Source organism: Ixodes scapularis, unplaced genomic scaffold, assembly GCF_016920785.2.
Source record: "Ixodes scapularis isolate PalLabHiFi unplaced genomic scaffold, ASM1692078v2 PGA_scaffold9__187_contigs__length_104089568, whole genome shotgun sequence".
Taxonomy (NCBI): domain Eukaryota; kingdom Metazoa; phylum Arthropoda; class Arachnida; order Ixodida; family Ixodidae; genus Ixodes; species Ixodes scapularis.
The window spans coordinates 29935799-29949799 of NW_024609884.1; the positions used below are offsets into that span (position 1 = coordinate 29935799).

The window sequence follows — 14001 nt, forward strand, 5'->3', positions numbered from 1 at the left end:
TGCTTCTAGGCTATTTTGTCTAGTGTGTAACTAAATGGCATAGCCAGGAAATTTTCCAGGACGAGTTGGGGGCGGGGGTTGACCCCCTTCCAACATCTGCCTATGACACTGATACAGTATAGATTGCTCGGTCTTCACTTACGGCGTGCATACAATTGCAAAAGGAAGTTACTTTAAGGAAACTAATGGGCATATCATAAAAGATGTTTAACCACCTGTGTGACGATCATCAGTTTTAAGACATATGTTGGAAAAGCCACTCCTACACAATGCACATTACTGCATACCTGAACTTGTATGCTGGAAAAGGTAGCAAAACCATGAATTTTAATTCAACCACTTTTATTTAGCATTTTTATATTCATACATCATTCCCTAAGGTTAGCCAAGATGGCTCACATAATAAAGCTGGGCACAAAGTCAAACCTAGAAAGATACACACCGCCAAAGAAAGAGAAATCAAAATACAGTGGCTTGAAATACGCAAAACCACGCATTTCTCACAGCCACGCTTTGTTTCCACTGCTGTTTCACAGTCTCAACAAAGGGATGCCAAATCTCCTACCAATGCAGTCTTTGCACCACTTGGACAGTTCTGTCATTTACTTTGTAGAGACCTAAGATGCAGCAGCAACGATCGTGCCTAATGTGGTTCATAAGGAACCCTCGGAAGTCCTCTAACTTGCTTGGAAAAACTGGACAGTGCAGTGTGGTGCAACCCACTGAAATGTTCCATACCAAACAAAACCCAGGTCAAGAGCTACCGGGCAATGGAGCGCAGCTGTTAAAGACTACTGCCTTGGTTACAATCACTTTTGTCAGCAGATGCAGATTGCTCCAAGGGCCTCGTCACATTAAGACAACTTTGAACAAACAAAAATAATAAAAAAAAAAAAAGACAGAACCAGGTCTGACAGCATAACAAGGCAATTAAATGGACCCCCCCCCCCCCCCTCTCCCCAAGAGGTGCGTTAGTTTATGGAAAATTTTATTTGTCAAATGCGGTCTGCAGTTGCTATTGTGAAAGGAAACTGGTCTCAACACTTGCAGTAGTTAGCGACAGCTCTTTCCTGGCGCTTAAATAAAGGATGCGACGACATGTTGACACAGGCTCCCTCCCCTTCAGTGTGTTCTGTCACTGCCTCCCAAGCTGACCTTCCTTCCCCTGCACGCATCCTCCTTGCACACAGCTCGCAGCCACCCAGAACCAAGCACCTCTGTGCGTGCTCAAGCTGTCAGACGGAAGGCAAAATCGGAACAAGTCAACACCCGGGGGCGGGACAACAGAAGGCACAAACCGTTGTCCAGGCCACCGTCGCATGTTGACGGGCATTAGGATTTCGACTACAGCCTCCAATCGCAAGATTTCCATAAGCACAATTCACGGCAGCAGCTTGCTGGTTTTCCCAACCAGCCTTCCAAAGCACCTGTTGGCTAGATTCTTGCTGCTTCTCGCGATGTAGGCAACATACTAACCAGAAAATACCTACAACTGATAATTTCACCTCCCTCGATTACACTTCAAAAGCCAGTGTCCAACCACTTTACCGAATCTTAAAAAAAAAAAAAAAAAAAACTCGGTGTGACAATGTACCGCAATCAACTCTGCTTTCCCCCTACCCCCTCCTCCCAAAACAAAAAAGGACACACGAGAAAAAAAAAAAAGGCATCTAAATTAAATTGCCAAAAAGGGTGCCAGCTGATAGCTGACCTTTGTTGAATAGGTGAGTCGGATTTATACAAGTCGGAGGGAATGCTGCTCGTAAATGAGCTGGAGTGTACAGGGTAACAAAAAAAAAGGGGGGACAGGACAGTGGTTGGGGAGGCTTCGAAGACTTGTAATGTAGCGAGGAACAACATAAAAAAAAGAGAAGCAGGCACGAGGAGGAGAGCAAAAACGAAGAGGAGAGGGGCAACTGCTGTTCCTCTGGCCCCTGCCTGTCAGTGTCGTCTCACTGGCAAAGGGTAAAGCGGGTCACAGTGGGGGAGGAGGGACTGCTCTCTGGGTGCTGCCCGGCCAGCCTCAGAAGAGCCATTTGCCCACCAGCACCCCCGTCACCACCATGGCCAGAGCAAACAGGGTGAGCATCAAGGGCGAGATGCCGGCCGGCTGAGCCAGCGAGTGCTCCTTGGCACGATGGGCTGGCTGCGAGCCAGTCTCGGGGGCCGAGTGAGCGGTCACTGCCTCCGAGGCTGTGGGGGCCGAGGTGATGTTCTGCATGCGCCGCCGCAGGCCATCCTCCTGCACCACCCAGAGCCCTCTCAGCACTCGCAGTGGCCAAAAGAGCAGCATTTTCTTTGCTCCACACCCCCTGTGCTCAAGCGCCTTGTTTTCGGTAGGAAGCAAGCCATAGCAAAAGAGCCCCCGATTTCGCGAGGCACGAGTTGAATCCGTTTTATAGTTCCTTGCCCTTGCCCGATGCACCAAGACCACCCAATAGAACAGAAACTGCGAACATTGCAGTTGCCACAACCCACATTTTTTTTTTTTTTTTTATTCTAGATCCTGGTTTTAGTGCATTGATTTCCCACTGGTGGTTATGGATGTTTGCAGGGACAGACAATCTCAGTGGCTGCAACTTTGGGATTCAGTGGGCAACTAAGAAAGCAGATCAAGAGACCCACCTTGAGGGCAGCATTTTCCTGGCGCAAGTTGGCCACTTCGTCCCTCAGTCGCCGGCATTCCTCGGTGACTCTCTTCAGGTCAGCTTCAAAGAAGCTTGCCTGAAACCCATCCACGAACAAAGAGCTCAAAGCATCGTGCCAGGAGCTGCCTCAAAAGGCACTATGCCTCTTAAGCAGCAGGTCAAAACAAAAGCTGACAGCGAAGAAAGATTTGCACAATTTTTTGATAGGCAATTCCTAAACTGACAGCAAAGATTCCTGCACATACAACCAGTAAAAGCCATTTTCCACACAGAGTTCCATTGAAATTCACATAAGGCAATTGTACGGAGCAAAGTTGATAAATCAGTGCCTTGGCTGTTTGTAGGACACAGGTTTGTATTTGTATAAACTAGTATCAGACATCCGCAACTCAGATGCAACAATGTGAAACAATGTTTCCTTCGTAGAAACAACCAATGACCACAAACACCTACAGCAGTTTCCAAGCAGCCCCTAATGTCACTCCACTTAAAACAGACATGGCAGCACTCAACTTAATCTCTTTGGACCGCATTTGGATCTTGGTCAACATTTGTATGTTTCTGGCTACGACATTGAGTTACACACAATTATTAGTACTGTACAGGCTATATAAATATGGTATCTTCCATGGGCTGAATTCTTAAATCATACAGCAGACATTTGTTAGTACGAATAATTCCATGGGATACTGTAAACAGCTTTTTTTCGCGGGTTCAATATTTTGCAAGTTTTGTGGAGCGCTGGCTTTAAAAACGTCGCGAGCCCAAAATTTCGCGATTTGGAGTGATATGCTATGCATCTATTAGCATGGGGCTATATACCCGCAAGATCAATTTTTGCGCAATATGTTTCAAGTTGTGAAATTTAAGTAGTTTACAGTATTCCCAGCAACACCCAAATAAAATAAATTGCTTGTCGTAGAGCAACATTGGTTGCCTGCACCACTGTAGGTTCCACACATTCTTGGTTCACTGGTGTTTTTGGGACATGGTTACATAGGAGACAACACTTGCACCAAGCATGCTTTATATATGCCAGCAGCGAGGTCCCAGAAAACTCAAAGGTGGAACATTTGGGAGTTCGTAGAACAATTGTGAATATTGCCATATTTTCCCATTTTGGATGGTCTTCTCTACCCCATAGCGAGCCTTATCTTTGCAAAAGTTCAGCTTTTGCAAAAATATTTATAGAAGCTATGGCACTTTCTTTGCGAGCCAATAAATGTATGAGAAATGAGGAAAACCTGCTGCTACGTTTTTCTCATAGTGCTACATTCCATATGACCTGCCAGACCAGACTGAGTCTCGCTAAGAGTCCAGGAGCCAATTTCCATTTTCAATGAAAACATTTCATGAATTGTTGTACCACAATTATGAGCCTACAACAAGGCTCGTGTTTTTATCTGCACCCATAGGAAGAAGGAAGGAACACTGGCACCTTAGCAAGTTATCAACGTTGGCCGGAGCACTGGACAACCCACAAAAGAGGCAGGATTCAGTGAAGCACAGGTCCCACTGCTAGCATAAAACAACAGTACTAATGTTGGTAGCCAATGGTCTTGTTTCGGAAAAGTACCGATCTAAAGAATTGGTAATCACAATGCTGTCAAATGGGCTTCACATCTCTCACAACTTCTTGGCAGTTTCCTTCCATTTTGTTTCTTCTGATGGAATGATGAAGAGGTTCACAAAGTAAACTGACTGCTAATGTAGACAACGAACTGGTGGGAATAAAAGTGCAACTACAAAGTAGGTAATTTAAAATACTAGGTGCCTATCCATGTAAATGGTTTGGACATGGAAGAGTATGAAGGTCTTAGTATGTTTCCAATTTGCTTCAAAGTATTTCCTAAAACAAAATACACACCCAAAATTGTTCAAGCTGCACCAGGTAAACATTGTTACAATTTCAGAGGTTCATTCACATTCTAAAATTTTATAGAGAAGCTATGTTACTCATAAACTTCTTTCTTTGCGCGTCTACATAAGGAATGTCGCCCTTTGTCCCAGGGGAAGAGGGAGTACCGTATTTTCAAGTGTATAAGACACACTTTATTTCCAAAATTTTCGGCGGTGCGTCTTATACACAGCTGCGTCTTATATACTCATTTTTACTAAGAAACTTGCGAAAACTGGGGTGTGTGTCTTATACACCGGAAAATATGGTAGTTAAGGAAAAGAAATAAAAGACCTATAAATAGTCAATGAAAATTAAAAAATGAACAGCACCTGTAATTTAAATTTGATCTACATCTCATGCTTTATAAATTGAGGTGTTTATTCTCAGCACTAACTAGATAGTCAAGGTGAAAAAATAATTTCATGATGGTCACTTTCATTGTGAAACTGACCACCTAAACACAATAACTCAAATTATCTGGTGCATCTAAGGCCCCGTCACACGTCAAGGTGTGATAACTGGGAATGCCCTTCCATTTCATATTATGGAGGTATGGCTTCTAGTATACTCTGACCATGTGGGAACTCGTTATAGTACAAAGGAGAGAGAAAACCAGGTCACCCAAAAATCAAAACACAAGATAGGAATGTATTTCCAAGTCCTCGCAATGTGCCCATCTCAGACTGATATTAAAAAAAGCCGCGGAAAAAGCGACAACTCTAGAGCTACCCAATGATGATGCGACACTTTTCACGTCACGGTCAGTAGTGCATTATTTTTACACCAATTGCTGGCCAATACAACAAAGTTAGGACAGTGGGACCACATAAACAAGTGCAAATAACACTAGATGGAATGCATCAAGGGTTGCATGAAGAACTTTGGGGAGTGTTCCAATATATCTCACTATACAAGTCTTGTGGTTTGAGTATCCATACCCCAGCACTACCTTCCAACACTTGTGGATACTGAATTTACACTAAGTAGTCCAGACTTCCAAAGGGAAAACCCACCCGAACATTGCCCATAAAAGCGTCGACAGCAACCCTTAGGGACTGGCAGAATGTGGTAGCCTCCCTGATGCAATGAACTGATCAACTGGACAAGGTATGCAGCAAGTCTAGTGACTACCGCCTGGCCGCCAGGAGACCCAACCAGAAGGGTGTCCCGATGCTCGAGCAACCAGGGAAAGGGGATTCACAGCCAGAGCAGAGACAGGTGGCACCTTGTCACCATCCACTCACCTTGGGGGATTTGGGGGCGGACTCGGTAAGTGTCTTAGGGGCAGCTCCCTTTTCGTCACCGTGAGACGTGCTCAGGTCTAGGTTATTCTATGCAAGAGGGGCGTCCCAGGGTGAGCGGGATGTCGGTCGGGGCAGGGAGGAGGAAAAGAGAGACAGAGGTCACGAGTTAGTAACAGGACGGCATGCCGTGCGACAGCCATGGATGCCAGACAAGACAGCGAGGAGAGAGTCCCGCAGAGGCAACACACTGACTCGACGACCAAGGAAGCCTCGCAATGAAACTGTATTCTGTTGGGATTCGGAACCATAATACGAGGAAAAAAAATAGGGCGAGGTGGGGAGTGCACGTTGCAAACTCTCCCTGTGCAACCACTGACTCGGGTTGACTTATCCCAGCGTGTGCCTGTACGCTCCAGCTCATTTAGGAGCTAGAAGCGCACGTCAAACCTTTGGCTCTTCTGTGCAAGAGAAGTTCACCAGATAACACCCCTAAGGGAGGTCCAGGCGCAAAAACATGACCTGCACCATGAGTGTGCCTTCGAGGACTCTCTCACACATTCTTTATGCAGCATGAACACAGCGAAAAAGCACACCAGTATCGAGATGCCTTTGTGATCATTACAATTCTGGATCTGAGGATGGCAACAGAGAATGGTCAACACGAGAGCAACCATGGAGCAAGTCACGTCTTGGGGAGAAGCTCAAGCACCACTTCTGCGGCGAGCCTGTTAACAGAGCCACAACACTAACGTTGCCCATCTTTGAGGAAAGCACTTGAGAAAACGAAAAGCCATCTCCTAGGGTTATGTGACTCGCAGCATCTTTGCTTTCGCTAGCAGCATGTTAGCACGCTGCATCACAAGCCAAATTAGACGTCTGGCCACGAGTCAGGGCCGTTACGCTGGAGGAGTGCCTCACTCCTAGGAGGGCAAGCATTTGTCCTAGCCAGGCAGCAAGTCAAGCACCAAATTTAAACCACGCCACAAGGGAAGGCTGCATTCATCACTGTGCAAACTACCAAGAAAGGATAACACCTACCTGGGGGGCAGCCTCAGCAGGCATTTCAAAGACACACTTTAACTTAGAGTCCATGAGGGCTTCAGGATTTGCATCTCTCCACTGTAAGCAACAAAAAAAAGAAAAAAAAGGAACAACTGATCAAATTGCAGCCCTTTCCTTGTTACTGCGATACATTGCACAAACAAGTTGCTCATCCCCTTTCCAAGTATAACAGACTTCAAAGTCGTACTGAGACATTCCCTTTAATAAACATAGACAATAGCTTAATACAGTGGCACAGAAGATGAACACGAGAAAAACTCTTTTTGTAGGCAATCAGCAAGGTCAAAGTCAGGTTTAATGACCGATTTCCCACACATTTATTTTAAAAGACAAAAAGAAGACGATTATGTGCAGAGGAACTAGAAGTATGAATTTTAAAGCTCAACTGCCAATCCGTCAAACACATTCCTTTTCTTTAGCTAACATGGAGTGTAGGAACTGGTTAAAGCTGCACCAATGATATGAAAGTTAAACAGTTCAAAAACTTCAGAATTTGATATGCAACAGTCCAAGTGCTCATCGAACAATGATAAGGAGGAAAAGAAAGGCTTTGGCAAGGCTTCACCAAGTAAAACACTCCTCACCACTGTGTCCTGGTTGACGTCGCCATCCGGAGCAACCATGGTCTGCACCATAAACTTGTGCTTGTTCTTTTCACTGGGATCATACTCAAATGGCTGGAGCATTACTAGAAATAAGAGACAGCAACACAGCACCATAAGTTTGTGAGCAGCAAACAAAAATTCTAAAAGGAGTAAAAAAAAAAGGATAAGGTGTGGCACGTCACCTGCCACATGGACGGCCTGCTTGGGCTCAAGAATGCCACTGTTGGGGCGTACACAGTAGCGCTTGGGTGCCGTGGTCTTCACCTTGAAGCAGATGCGCCGGTCCGTTGGGTTGGACAACTTCAGGTATGAGGTCACCACATCGTTGAAGGGGCCTGGGCAAGCAAATGGCACGCACCATCACTACAGGGTCGCATCCCAGTCTCGCTGCAGGCCAGAACACAATGTGCGACACATCAAGGAAACCCGGCAGGCAGCCAAGGAGACATCTTAAAAGGCAGGGCTGGGGAGTACCCAGCCTCCCCGAGGAGCATCTGATGAAGTGGGCACTTTTACCACAGAGCTCTCGAGCATCTCTTGTGGCCAGCTACCTTTCAAAATCGAAAGAAAAGCTTGACAATCAATTCTGTTATGCATTGGAAAGGGTACACTAGTAGAGAAGAGTTCAGAACATCCAAGGCACTCTGGAGCTGACACCTCTTATCTTCTACAATATGCAAGGGTATGGGCACAAACCCCACATCTCCCCGAATTTGGTGCTCAAGGCATCCACAATGCTGCACAGGGGTATATGCTTAAAGACTTGATTACAGCAAGCATCTGAACATTTCGGTGCAAGCCACAACGAATGCTTAGAGAGGAACCAAACAGTTGCTGAAACTCGAAAACTAATAATAGGCATCAAAAATGGCATTGAAACTAGCAGATTCAAAAGAGCATAGTAAGCATAAATTTGAATGATGATGGCAAAGCTGGTGTAAGACCTGCATCAGTGCCAAAGACCAAGTGACATTATAAGAAAGATTGTGCCATCCATTAAAGGGGAACAGTGGCAAATTTTCCATGATTGCTGATTTGCCCTAGTAACTCAAATAGGTCAAACAATATATATCTATATGTATGTATATATATATATATTTGCAAAGTTAATGAATTTCTAATTTTGGCCTTCACCTTTATTTACTTGTTTAAACACACTACTGCCATAAACTACCACAGAAGCACCCACTTCGTTCAAGCACCCATTAACATTTCCCAAACTAGGGAATTCTGCAAATTTTAAGCACCCGATTTGACCGGACAAGCGTCCACGTCTATAGATTAACCCAGTTTTCAGTAAAAGTGGGCTGGGTGCTCCCCCGGTATTTTACAGTAGTGAAACTGATAAAGTTAAGCCAACAGCAAGCCCAGGTGCAATGTTCGGGCAGAACTTGTTCCGAACAAATTGTAAGAAGTTTGATGGTGTCAAATGAACACTGTGGAAGCTGTCTGGCACTCACTCAGCAGCACGGAACAAATATGCAGCATACTTTGTTTTCTAGACTGCCTACTAGACCTGCAAGTTTTCTAAGAGAACTCATGCCATCAGAAAGCATGGGGAAATTTGAATGACGGTTTTGGCATCACTCCCATTTGCTGTTTTCTCAATTACCATCCCGAATTTAGCAATAGTAAATAACATGCTGGGAACAATAAAGCCCAGGTATTCAGAAAATGTAATATTGGATAGCTAAAGAAACAAAAAAAAAAAACAACAAAAAAACAGCCAAAGCTTTTAATGCTTTGAAGAAATCTGCATGATTTCCAACACAGACCAATGCTGTCACAATTTTCATAACTGATGACTGGTATCATGTGACAGCAGAAGACAACTGTTCTCCAGGGGTGGCATCAGTCTCCATTTTGCTATGTACTTTCTCCCATTTTCCCAGGGCTCTCAATGAGGTATATGATCGCAGAAACTAGCGACCGCTTTCACATTTAGCCTCGCCTTTTATAGACCGTTCCATTAGGGTCATAGCAGAGAGAGTAATAGAGAGAAAAAGTGCCCTCCCCCTCTCACCCCGCATGTCGTCTGCTCCGCCGAGTGGGCTGTACCTAGCATCTGGCTGGCGTACAAATTCTGTTTAAAACCGCGTTATTCTGGAAATTTCAAGTGCAGATTTTAGTATGCCAGTTATTGTGTAATACTATGCTAGATAAAAAGACTAACAGGGTCCAAGTGCGCTGTTACCTGCGTGCAAATAAAAAAAGAAATAGGGAAAACTGTGTCAGATTGGCCGGTCTCTCCGGCGAAAAGAAAATCCGGTTGCTGTACCTTTTTTAAATAAAAACAGAAAGAATAAACATACGGACGGACAGAACAACAGAACAACAGAACACAGCGAAAGAAGTGTTGTTCTTTCCGTCCCTATGTTTATTCTTTGTTTTTATTAAACTTCACCAACGCGCTCACGTCGAACTATGTACCTTTTTTACTATACAAAGTTTGTACCGGTGTAGGCCTTTCGCGACCACGAGTGGAAGTCTGAAATAATAAATAAAAACATGCTCTCCTGCCGCAATACACGCAGTAGTTGAGGGTAGTACTGCCGGCTGACTCAACTGCTATTTAAGTAAAGGAAAAAAGATATGCTAGTTGATCATTTACCGAAAAAGAACAACAGAGAGCTATAGGCTGATTTTGGAGTAGCCATAACTATTCTAAAAACGCGAACCACTTCACAACGGCGGCCACAAGCGAGAGTTCGATGTTCCGTACAGCCCGCCGGTACAGCCCAAAGATGGAGAATGGCGACTTCCCGGTTTGTCGTCTGCTAGCGGAGTCGGGCGCGTGCCCTCTCTCTTTTTATTCCGCCGAACCTGCTGAATTTCCCGGATGCATGGAATGGACGCTGCTGTTGAACAAAATAATGACGCCCAGACAGCGCTAAATGGAATGGTCTACTGACCTAGTAATTTCATTTGATTAGCTTGCATGACTGCCCAGGTGCAGGGCAGGGCAGTGCAGCTAAATCAAACAAGCTTGGCACGTCACTATTTCCCATTTCCGTGCCTTCCCCAAGCCAGCCTTAGTCAAAAAAATAAAATAAATAAGAGAAGCCTGCATGAAACCAGCCAACAGCAACAAATTTTCAGATATGTCCCTCTGAAGATATGTGTCTACCTAAAAATGATCACAAAGAAGATTTTATTAAAGTAGATATAGTGCTTAAATGTAGAATAGCTGATCAAAGATGCTAACCCACTAGCTTACTTAAGAGATTGGCATATTTCTAAACCTTTATGGCACAATATACACAGAGCTGGTACTCTCCCATACATCTCTGTGCATTCAGTACACCTACTTCAACAAGTAATGCTTATGCAATGTCACCCAATACCTCCATTCGTAATTACATTCAAGCAAATTTGTCACAGATCAGCGAAAATCATGCCCACGAGTATAATTTTATATAACCCTTAATAAAAAAAACAAAAAAACAACAACAAAAAAAACAAGCAATAGATACACCCTGGTCAATGAATCAGGTAAGGGAGAGTTAACAAGAGTGGACGGAGAAATAAAGGAGAGAGAAACAAAGGGGAGGCAGTCAGCACGGCTCTACCATGCCTTCCTTGCCCCTTTTCCACTCTAGCACCCAACAGGCATTTTACGCAGGACAGGCTTGGTAGTGGACACAAGGAGGAAAGTGACAGCAGTCCCCCACGCTCAACTGTGTCTACAAAGAAAGCAAACAGATATTCGTACCAACTTCCTCGTAGGAGACGAAGCCACACTGTCTGCATGAGAAGCTCAGAGTTTCTCATGCAAACAGTGGAGTTTCTTTTACACAATTGACAAGTGTATGCAAAGGTAACACTTCTGTCAGATTTGGAATAATATACCTAAAACAGACTTCCCTCTTATACATGCATAATAAAACTACTTTATGGCTCACAAAAAAGGAAAAAAAAAAAGAGGAAAAAATAGAGCACAGTTTTTAATAGGTAAAAATGGGGCAAATGTATTGAGACAAACAACATCCCATCCCAGATTTCTGTCAAGGAACTTCCCTGTGTCAATGTACTTGTTTTCCACAAAAGAAGCCATTGCCATGTTTCTGCATTTGTATCACACCACATGTTTAAAAACATGCTACTTTTTTACTATTTTTAACAATCTTGAACTACTTTAAACTGTACATGACTGTTTTAGTAGATTACAACCAGCTGTGCTAGCCTTCCATGTCCCAATGGGATAGAGTAGCACCATACATTCTTGCTGTGTGTACTTTAAGACCAGCATCCATTGACAGCTCCCAGCTGTTTGATATGACTAAGGTTTGAGTGGATGCCAATTACACTAAAACATGCATACAAATAAAGCTAAATAAGTGAGAAAAAAAATCCAAGGTTTATAACAATATTTGCTCTTTCTTTAAACAAATTAACCTGCTTCCTTCCAAATCAGGTATGTGCTAGTGCTACTACATTAAAGCATTAAATTTTTTAACCAAAGGGCTGTCTGCTGCAATATGCCAAATCCACTTCTGATAGTGAAGGAAACCTCCCGTACTAGAAACATTTTATGGAAAAAAAGTTCTGAGAACCTTACACAATGAGGTAGCAGCAGACAATAACATTCCAATTTACAATACTTTCGTGCTCAGACCCTCTACACATGACCCAATTTCTACATTTCACTGTTCGTATCTATGCCAGTACTTCCACAAACATGTTCTTCCTGTCTTCTTCAATGAAGAAATAAATATGTTAGAAGTGGGACTACATGAAGTAAAATTCATTGCTTTTTTGCAGCATATTCACTCCATGGAGTTAAACTCTTAGGATAATCCTCCTAGTATTGTCGAACACTAAGAGGGAGGTGAGAAGGGCAACAGGAGAAGCTGTTCACACTATCCCATGCCATACTCGCTAAACATGGGCCTTGTCGGTTGGTATGCAATTCAGTGGAGCTTGGTAACTTGCCCCATAGTTAACACTCCATATTATGTAGTAATATACTATGAAATGCAAAATGATTTCTTGTGACCTACTGCAAGACAATGGAAAGAAGTAGTTATCCAAACCTCTTGGAACAAAGTCAAGGTTGTTATGAGCAATTCCTGCACATGAAGGTCATAAAGGGGTTACAAGGAAGTGGCTTAACATGTGACAAATGTCAGGTTCTGTTATCCCAAGCAGTGGTGTTGCAATCAAGAGAAACACAAATTTGACATTTAGCAAAACCCACCCAAGTTGACACACGCAAGTGAGGATTACCGACGACATGAAGGCAGTTTAAGTGTATCAAGCATTTTACAAGTGGGTCACTGTGAGCAGGTATTCAGGTGCATAGCCTTGATCCAGACAATACACACGGCTTGGTACACCCACAAGGACGAGTGTGGACCATAGCCTACGTGTTATATGGCATATGAAAAATCACTGGATAAGGTGACACACACCGGTTATAACCGTTACGGCAGCACTTTAAGAGAACGAGATATACGCCTATGAGCGCCATATCAAAGCGCTGCCGGCTGCCTTGATTTCAGTCTCAGCTGCACTAGTAGGCGCTTCAAATCCACACTCGCCCCGTCAACTTGGCCGATACGGAAAATCTGAGACGGGGAGGGGCGCGGTGGGGAGGCCGATGGTCTTCAACGTTGAGAATATATCCAAACTTTAGATCGCGACAGGTTCACCACATGGATCACCCGATACATGTTTCAGAGGTAAAGCGGATTTTTTTTTTTTCTTTTCCAACATCCACAAAACAATATGGAGAAAGGGAGGTTTGTGGCTGCCTCCCACAGACTTTGGGCGAGTGCGTCCGTCCCTGCGCTCGCGTACGACCAGGAAATGACAGCTTTCACGACGAACAGCGAGAGGCAGTTTGGAAACGAGCCGAGCCCTTTTGCAATTTAATTCGGGGAAGCAAAAACAAATAAATAAGCGAATACTCGGAAACCATTGCCGCGACCCGGACCCGGCAAAAGAGCATAGCAGAAGCTACAACGCCGTAAATCACTTGAGCGTATGCTTGCACCGTAAGGTAGCTATTTAGGAGCTCAATCCTGGACGCCGGAGGAGCTGAAAAAAGGTGCCATAGGAAAACTGGAGCGCTACATGAAGCCCGTATCCTCAATATGGCCCCCCTGCGTCGAGAAATGTTGTTCGAAAACTGCAGACGTGCCCTGTACCTTTGAAGTGGAGCTCGGAGTCCGGCTCCAAGACTAGCACTTGCTTGCTCATCCTCCTCTTTGTGGTCACGAGCGGTGGTTCCTTACAACCTGGACAGAGAAATGACCGTGAAATACTCCACTATCCTTGATCTCCGGCCCAATAGGCCTAATTCACCCTACCGTCAGCGTCCGAGGGATGAACATGAGCGCATGCGCAGCGAGTGTGGAAGAGGAAATTCAAGGCGCAATCTGGAGGGACACGTTACGAAGTGCAGGCAGTGCAGGTCATAGAGACTCGTCGTGACATCGCTAGATGTCGCCAAACTCCACCTCACTGCCGAGAGAGCCTACATTACAGAGAGTTTCCAACTGCTCGAATGGTTTTACGTGGTGTACAGCTGCGAGGAGGCG

The 14001-nt window shown here is 44.5% G+C and overlaps 1 protein-coding gene across 1 annotated transcript; it reads right to left on the minus strand.

The window, feature by feature from the left end:
• Positions 1-325: 325 nt before the first annotated feature.
• Positions 326-13890, minus strand: LOC8040032 (vesicle-associated membrane protein-associated protein B). Its single transcript, XM_029982884.4, has 8 exons — positions 13771-13890; positions 13609-13698; positions 7642-7794; positions 7439-7542; positions 6831-6911; positions 5793-5879; positions 2626-2724; positions 326-2242 (listed from the first exon to the last, which is right to left on the minus strand). Exons 2-8 carry the CDS (start codon positions 13658-13660, stop codon positions 2024-2026), a joined length of 795 nt encoding a protein of 264 aa, XP_029838744.1. The 5' UTR covers positions 13661-13698; positions 13771-13890; the 3' UTR covers positions 326-2023.
• Positions 13891-14001: the final 111 nt, after the last annotated feature.

What these genes read in the sequence shown, in the direction of transcription:
- LOC8040032 (XM_029982884.4), bottom strand. Translation starts at nt 13,660, where the DNA reads ATGAGCAAGCAAGTGCTAGTCTTGGAGCCGGACTCCGAGCTCCACTTC. An exon ending in CTCCGAGCTCCACTTCAAAG is followed by an intron (nt 7,795 to 13,608) that starts GTACAGGGCACG and finishes TTGCTTGCCCAG; the next exon opens with GCCCCTTCAACGATGTGGTG. An exon ending in AGGAAAATGCTGCCCTCAAG is followed by an intron (nt 2,243 to 2,625) that starts GTGGGTCTCTTG and finishes TGGGTGGTGCAG; the next exon opens with GAGGATGGCCTGCGGCGGCG.